The sequence below is a fragment of the Beauveria bassiana genome, assembly GCF_000280675.1.
Source record: "Beauveria bassiana ARSEF 2860 unplaced genomic scaffold BBA_S00025, whole genome shotgun sequence".
Taxonomy (NCBI): Eukaryota; Fungi; Ascomycota; class Sordariomycetes; order Hypocreales; family Cordycipitaceae; genus Beauveria; species Beauveria bassiana.
The window spans coordinates 348,506-356,597 of NW_007930860.1; the positions used below are offsets into that span (position 1 = coordinate 348,506).

The 8,092-nt window shown below is 54.4% G+C and overlaps 3 protein-coding genes across 3 annotated transcripts; 2 read left to right on the forward strand and 1 right to left on the reverse strand.

Moving 5' to 3' along the window:
* Positions 1-375: 375 nt before the first annotated feature.
* Positions 376-1,944, forward strand: BBA_07539 (sugar hydrolase; the record flags this gene model as incomplete). The annotated part of the gene is made up of 1 exon (XM_008602636.1): positions 376-1,944. One exon carries the CDS (start codon positions 376-378, stop codon positions 1,942-1,944), a length of 1,569 nt encoding a protein of 522 aa, XP_008600858.1.
* A 775-nt stretch (positions 1,945-2,719) lies between these two features.
* Positions 2,720-3,839, reverse strand: BBA_07540 (autophagy-related protein 27; the record flags this gene model as incomplete). Its single annotated transcript, XM_008602637.1, has 3 exons — positions 2,720-2,915; positions 2,969-3,506; positions 3,584-3,839. The coding sequence occupies 3 exons, from the start codon at positions 3,837-3,839 to the stop codon at positions 2,720-2,722; spliced, it is 990 nt and encodes a 329-aa protein (XP_008600859.1).
* A 1,072-nt stretch (positions 3,840-4,911) lies between these two features.
* BBA_07541 (uncharacterized protein) lies at positions 4,912-5,955 on the forward strand (the record flags this gene model as incomplete). Its single annotated transcript, XM_008602638.1, has 2 exons — positions 4,912-5,342; positions 5,427-5,955. 2 exons carry the CDS (start codon positions 4,912-4,914, stop codon positions 5,953-5,955), a joined length of 960 nt encoding a protein of 319 aa, XP_008600860.1.
* Between the last annotated feature and the right edge of the window lie 2,137 nt (positions 5,956-8,092).

Consider the following 8,092-nt stretch of genomic DNA (forward strand, 5'->3'; position numbering starts at 1 on the left):
CTTGATTTCTGTTCAGTTATTAATCCCGCTATCCCAGTTGCCGACCGGCAGCATGCACCGGCCGCCATCCCCGGCGTTGTGCCCTACAAGCGACGCCCGATCCAGAAGCTATCTTTTTTCTTTCTACTCTTCGTTTGTCAGGGTCTCTCTATATTTTTCATTTCAATATGGCATTTGCTGAATGCCGGCTTTGAGTACCACCTGATTTGTGGCGGTTTACCCTTTCCCCGCGCTTGCCGAAACCCGTGACGTAGCATTTTGATGCAGGCCAAGTTGTCAACAGCTTGTTCGAGTTTCGCTATAAAGCCTCAACACGAAAAGAGCGCGGCAAAAGCCCGAAATCGTTCTATATTATCGTTGCATTCAACAGAAAGCATGTCGTTGATCCCTCAGCCCCAGTCCGTGACTCTCAAAGACGGCGTCGTGGAGCTCGCCAGCCTCGACGACGTCGACGAGGCGCTCGACACCACCCTCCTCCACCCCGAAGGCTACACCATTGACATATCCGCCACCGCTGGGGTGCAACTCCGCGGCGGCTCCCCCGCCGGCCTCTTTTACGCGCGACAGACTCTTCTGCAGCTGCTTCCACCGTCTGCGCTCCGCCACGGCGGCGGCACCACCCACGGCCACCATCGTCGTCCGTGGGCGCTTCCCGCGCAGGTCATCGCCGATGCGCCGACGTCGGGCCTACGCTGGCGCGGCTGCATGCTCGACGTGGCGCGCCACTTTATGCCCGTGGCCGACGTGCTGCGGCTCGTCGACGCGCTCGCCCACCACAAGCTCAACACGCTGCACCTGCACCTCACCGACGACCAGGGCTGGCGCATCGACATGCCCGGCTGGCCGCGGCTGGCCGCCGTGGCGAGCTGGCGGCGCCGGACCATGCAGGGCACGCAGCACCAGCCGCGGTGGGATGCGCGTCCGCACGGCGGCTTCTACTCGACTGACGACTTGAGAGAGATTGTGGCCTTTGCCGAGGCGCGCCACGTCACGGTCGTGCCCGAGGTCAACATGCCGGGCCACATGCAGGCGGCGATTGCGGCGTACCCGGAGCTGGGCAACACGGATGTGGAGGGACGCAGCGCGGACCAAGGCGTCTGGGACTCGTGGGGCGTGTCGCGCCGCGTGCTCAACGTCTCGGACCAGACGCTCGATTTCTGCCGCGCGGTGCTCGACTTTGTGTGCAGCGTTTTCCCGGCCGAGACGATTGGCATCGGCGGCGACGAGTGCCCGTACGACGAGTGGAAGGCGAGCCCGGCGGCGCAGGCGCGCATGCGGGCGCTGGGCATCGAGACGGAATCCGCGCTGCAGGGCTGGTTCACGGGCCAGATGGCCGCGCACCTCGCGTCTCGCCACGGCCGCCGCGCGTACGCCTGGGACGAGGTCGTCGAGGGCTACACGGGGCCGCCCGGCCAGGTCCTGGTCGCGGCGTGGCGCGGGCCCGGCGCCACGGGCAAAGCGGCAAGGCGCGGCTTTGACGTCGTGGCGTGCCCGGACGTCGACGTCTACCTCGACTACCGGCAGTCGGACGACGAGGGCGAGCCCACGCCCGTCGGCACGCTGCTGCCGCTGGAGCGCGTGTATGACTTTGCGCCCATGCCGGCTGATCTGGAGCCCGACGCGGCGCGGCGTGTTGTCGGCGCGCAGGTCAATGTCTGGACGGAGCACATGGAGAGCGCCCGGCGCGTCGAGTACATGATGTGGCCGCGCGCGTGCGCGTTTGCAGAGGTGGCCTGGGGCAAGAAGGGAGAGAAGGAAGGAGAGGAAGGAGGGGGGTTTGCGGGCTTTAGGAGGCGGCTGGAGGAAAAGCACTTGGCGAGGCTGGAGGCGCTGGGTGTTAATTACAGACCGCAGACGGGCCCGCGGCCGTGGGACGGTCGTCCGGATGCGGTGGGACATCCGCTGTCGCAGAGGCAGCGGCCAGTGGAGGATGTAAAGGATTGAAAGTCGATTCAAATGATGGAGTCTTGCTCGAGGCTATCAGAGCATGTAAGCTGGGATTGACTGCACGACAATGATGACAGCAACGTAAACCAATAATGACAGAACGTTGAAAGACAAATCTGCTCTCTTCGATGGAATGCACATGTATGCGTAAGTAATGACTGGCACAGATTCATATCGCATCGCCTCTCAGACATGCTCACTGCGTTGAGACGAAACATCGATCCAGTAGTCGCATGAGCAATCTGCGCGCTGTGGTCACCGCCGCAAATATGTTCTACCTATAGCAATGTCAAAATACTCTTAAAGACATCTTCATTTGTGCTAGACTTACTTGCGGTCCGGGCTTTGCTGCCAGATGGCATAAGCACCATTGTCAGAGCGGAATCTTGCCGCTGTGGCGGACCAAGGGGTGTATATATCGAGCATTTTACGAATCCTTGCCATGCGACTGCCCATGATACACGTGCTTGCAGACTCATGACACATGAATAATGATAATTCCCGATAATGCATATACTATAACATTGATTATCTGTACACAGCGCTCTTGTCCGTCCTCGCGCAAAAGGCTCGCGAAAGAAGAAAAGATTTCAGCAAATGCAGCGCAAGAGACTCGCAGACTGACGGACAAAGTTCCCCCCCCCCCCCTCCCCCCACCTCCACAGCAGGAGCAGGTGCGCGCTTTTTTTTTGCGTAATCATCATACGTTGTTCATGGCCATTCTCCGGTTGTTGCGTTTTTAGTCGCCTCGGTACTCGTTCAGCGGCACTTCTCAAACCGCGCTGTAGCCACCCCGGCTCCCCGCGCCCTGCACCGTGTTGAGCACGCGCCGCACCCAGTCCTTGAGCAAATAGGGGACGTCCCGAATCATGTCGCCGTGGGGCAGGAGGTCCCAGCCGCGAGCTCCGTACCGATTGTAGTTGAGCCATGATCCAAAGATGAGGTACGCCGCCGTGCCGAGGAAGCCGCTGTGTTTCCAGTCAGTATTCCCATTCCTCAATTGTGGCGTAGTGGCACTTACATGATAATCAGCCAGGTAAAGAAGCCCCAGCTGCCGCTTTTGGGAGACTCCTCTGGATCCTCGACATCGTTGTCATCACGCTTCTCGCAGGCGTACTTGGTGTGCCAGGTCAGGCGCAGAATGTCTGCATCCTTTTCGGCGCCGTAGCTCTCCCAAATCAGAGCTGCATTATCCTTCTTCAGCTGGTGCTCCACCTCTTCATTGCTGCCATCCTTGTCGTCGTCCTCCTTGTCGTCGCGCCTGCGCTTGGCGCTGCTCTCGTACTTGTCCTCTGCTTCCCACTCGCCCTCCAAGCCGGTCTGATTGCGGTCGCACAGAAATTCAATAACCGCTCTTTGATCGCGCTTCTCGTGTCGGCCGCCCTTGAGCACCAGTCGCAGGCCTTCCTTCTTCGAGTCGGCATTGGAGTCGCTCGTCTTTAGCCGTGTGACCTCGTAGTCAAACGCGGTACCGCCGTAGTTTTCCAACGAGCCCGCGATGGGGATGACTTCGGTAATCTGGTCCGAGTCGTCGCCAATGACTCGCTTGATGGCACATACTAAACACTCCACGTCAGCAAACTGCAATTGCGCCACCTCACACCCTCCCCCCAGCAGTGTCATCACTGTTGCGTACCTCGCGTGCCGTTGGGGCATTCCTCAGTTTTCTTCGCATCGCCGCTCTTCTTCAAGTTTCCGCATACGTCGAGCGTGTACGTCCGGTTGTGGTGAAGCCCTGTGATAGGCTCCAGGCGCGAAGTGACGACTGAGTGCGGGCCCGTGAGCGTTGAAAGATCAAACTCGTGCTCGCTAGCGACGATTTTTTTGCAGTCTAGCATCGCCGACGCCGACGATGCTCCAAAAAGTGCTGTCACCAGAATGTCGGAGCGCATCGTCAAGATGGGTGCTTAGCAAGCAACAGCTGCGTAAAGCTTGTCGTGGGGGACGCCTCTCCTAAGCTTCGACTCGGATGTGGTGGAAGGGGCGCGGAGCAGTACAAAAGCTGAGATAATGAAATGTCACAAAAGAATGGATTCGCTAGCTTGCAGCGCTCACGGATGTCCCGAATCGGAGGGTTTAGGTTGCCAGGATGATGCGACGTGACCAGCTTCCATCTCTGTCCCATGTCGTAATCTGTGGTACTATCGATCCGTACACGTGACCCACTTCTGGTTCTTGGGCACCACAGCAATTCATGCAGGCTTCAAATCAGGTTTTACAAATTTACTTATTAGACGAAACTCAAGTAAGCAAATGGGTTTATCGATGATGGGCAAAAATCGTCGTCTGTCATTGCGTACCCCTTTTTGGTGTCCCAATTGAAGCATCGCCGCCACGCTTGGAGAAGAGCATCCCAACAGTTGGCCAAGTTGTAACGGGAGGAACGTTTCGCGGGCAGATCAGCGGAGATTGTGCGTCTGAGCAGTTCGGCCGGTAATTTTGCACGCAGTGGAAATCGATTTTTGGTTATGGAATTCAGGCAGTCGGTGGAAAGCAAATCTAACTAATTATTTAGTGTGGGCGTACCCGTTAAATTTACAAGCGTTTGGGGCGGCTCTTGCGCATCTCGTTTGAAAAATACACGCCACGATGGATCCACCGATTTGGTGCGCGTAGCCATCGTAGTTTCATCCGTAATACTGACGTGGGCCGAACGAGCTGCATCTATTGTACACAGTCCATGGTCGGAGACTGAGGAAATTTTGATGTCATATTTCGTCGGGCGCGCCCGAATGGGCCACCGCCCGTGAAACCTAATGATAACTAAACGCGAGATTATGTGGGGTTTCCATGACAACTGGCTTCCTTGAAAGGCAGACATCTGGCTAGGCTAGTAATCTTCGACCTTTACCAAACACAACAAAACTTGAAAGTGCAAGAGCGGACTATCGCTGCAGCCAGCCCAAAACTTCTAAGAAGTCTTTCGACTTTTCATTTGACCAAGTGCTCTCGCCGGCAATCACGATGCCTTGCTGCGCCCCTGGCGTGTCATCTGCCGACATAACCAGTGCTGATGAGCTGCAGCACGCTGCCATCCAGCAGATCCAGCTGGAGCAGATGAAGCAATTACGCGAAGCTTTGCGCGACATCGAGGTACCGACCTTGAAAAAAGATGTTCTTAGCGAACTTTCCATTGCGCTGGGCACGCAGCTCAATGTGGACGGAGTGCCCAACTCCCTGTCTGAAATCTCCAGCACCTTCTTTGCGCCTTGCGATTGGCCGCTCGAGACTTTACAATTCGAAACGCGGCGTGCAAGATGGGCCTGGAGTGATTGGAGCCGGAGAAGCATAGATTCCGCCATCTTGCTGCTGGTTCCGGAGAGCAGAGCTCACTGGTTTTATAAGAGCCTCCTCAGGTTATCGCGGCGAGCACCAGACCTATGGGATAGCTACTAGTATGTGCAGCTACTATCCGAGCCTCTCATCTAGGCCATTACTTCTACTTTGTTCATTCAAGACAGGTCACTGATGAGAAGTAGTTCTCCTGGTTATATTCGGGAAGCAACCGGCCTCTATTTACCTTCTCGTGATTTCTACCCAGAGCCCTCGTGGACAGCATACCACACGTCCTACGGTAAATGGGTTCAGTTCTCGCCAGTTGCGTCAGAGTTGCCGCATGCGTCATGTTTAGTTGTCGATTCGGGTACGCCAGAAGACGACATGATTCTACTGTCCGAGGCCGAACAGGCCGCAGCGCTGGTAGAGTTCCAGCTCAAAGATAGCGGCTATACCAACCACCATACCAAACCAGTCCTGGTCGCGACAATCATGCGTAATCAGACGGCGCGTCTCACACAGGCCTATTTTGACGGCAAGCAAAATATGCTCGTCCTTCGCCAATCGCGGACGCTCGACTTGTCAGGGCGGCTCCCAAGCTCTGATGCGTGGTTGCTGCTGAGATGGATTGCCAGCCAACCGATTGGCGAGACACGTTATCCTGCGAATGGTGCACAGGAGAGGATGTTTCGCGATGACCCAACCAACTTGGCATCTCAGATCCCTGTATAGCTACGCGAGAGTTGTGCCTACCTTGTACCCTTTGTTGTATCTATCTACTGCCCTTTGCTGTGTTTCTGTTGATTGCATTTTCACTACGAATAATCGAATTTCTATTCCCACAGTCTTCGCCTGGTTCAAACCCCCGTCGATTTTCGAATTTTGCAACGTAGTCACATGACGACTACGTACACTTTGACAAATTCGTCGCTCTCCAGCAGTTCTGCCAAAGGGACAACATACACATTGAGGCACCGCTCGAAGGCACGCAAGGCCGTCAAAAGAGGCGCTCGAACGCACTCTTAAGGGCGCTATCGAAGGCACGCTGGCGGCGGTTTCCACAACACCTACGCGGGAAGGGCCGCCGGGGGGGTCTCTGGAAATGCCCTGTGTGATATTGCTGCCAGATCTCAAAGAGCTCTGCCGGACCACGGGCTCTCTAACAGGAAATACAGCCTCAAGGAGTATATCGATTATCCAGCTGGCTAAATAGCTGTTGTTTTTCCCTTTGTTTTTTTTTTTTCCCTTTATTTCTTTACTCTATCAAGCGCTTCCTCTGTCTCCTTCCTAGGCACACACACACAGCCAACGCTAGCAGCCAACGTTGTCGCCATCAAAGGCAGCCACGAAAAGTCTCCATCACACACACTCACACACACACACACACACACACAGCGCTCTATTCAGCCACGTAAGAGCTCTCTATGTTGGCGTTGGCGTTGTCGTTGGCGTTGTCGATGGTGTTGTCGATGGTGTTGTCGTTGGCTGGCAATGCTGGCTTTAGCCAGCATCAAAGGTACTTTGAGGGGAAGAAAAAGGGGAGGGGGAGTAGGCAGGAGAGTAAAAAAATGAAAAATAAAAAAGGCTACTTGGCAATTTACGATGACAGAAGCTTGACATGATTCCTTGTCTAAAAGCTGTCAGTCAGCAGATGCAAAAGTCATGTAGACACGATGTTGGCTGGGTCGGGCTGGCAGCCGCTGTATGGCTACAGCGGCCATGTCCCGAAGCCCGCGTAGGCAGCGACCCCAAGTCAATGACATCTCTAGGTCTGATTGGCCTATCTAGATCCACGGAGTACTTTACCCATGTTGCAAGATTCGAAATTCACGTTACTTGTACGGAGAAACGGGCACGACGGGGTACAATTAGCCTAACTAGTCATGTGGGGGACACATTAAATTAGCCCTTCGAAGAAAGCACCTCGTTTCTAAACCGTCATTTTTTTAGACATAAACTATTTAAATAAATAAAAACAAAGTATAATAAGTGTAAAAATGATTAAATACTTAACTTATATTTTTAAAAGTATTATTTTACTTACTCTTATATGTATTTATGATTAATAAGATAGTATCAAGAATCCACGAGGGCTGGTTTTTTTGTCCCCCCCTTGCTAGTGCACACGCGAGCCACGTAGCATGCGGGTCGGGACGTTAGTGACTCCCACCCCGCCCGCGGCCCGCTAGAGAAAGCTTTAAGCCAATCATAGAGCATCATCGATCTGCCAACTCGATTTCGGCTCAGACTAAGCTCAGTCGAGAAAATCTGAATTGTGAATTTCAGCCTTCGTACGGAAGTAACCACACCACGATTCCTGTGATACCTCTGAGCAACTCTTCCTCCTACAACTCATCCTCCCACAACTCTTCTTCTCAATGACCTCGCTCGACGGCCTCAGAATCACATCTAGCCGCAGAGATATTGCATACGCAAAACCTGTCGCAGAAAGACCGAAACGATTAGCTAACTGTTTGCATGTAATGGTGTAGTCGACTTCCGCCACCATCGCCGCTGGGCGTGATGAGGATTCGTCAGTAACCCCCCCCCCCTGCAATGTATATGAGACATTTTCGATCCTTCTCTAATGCAGTATGACTTTAGAATGCCACAAACCGACCATGGTACTGTCACGGGGGTCGGCGTGCAGGCACTCGTGCCACGTATGAGCAACTCGTTGATGTTATACTTGGCGAGGCCGGGGTCTTTGAAGTTCAGCGAAATGCAGTATGACCTCGAAATGAAGAAAAAATGACCTTCAGTTACTTTCACGAAGCTCGGCGTGCAGGCACTTGTGCCACGTAAGAGCATCTTGGTCAAGTTGTACTTGGCGAGCCTGAGGGTCTCTGAAATGCAGTATAAGGCCGAG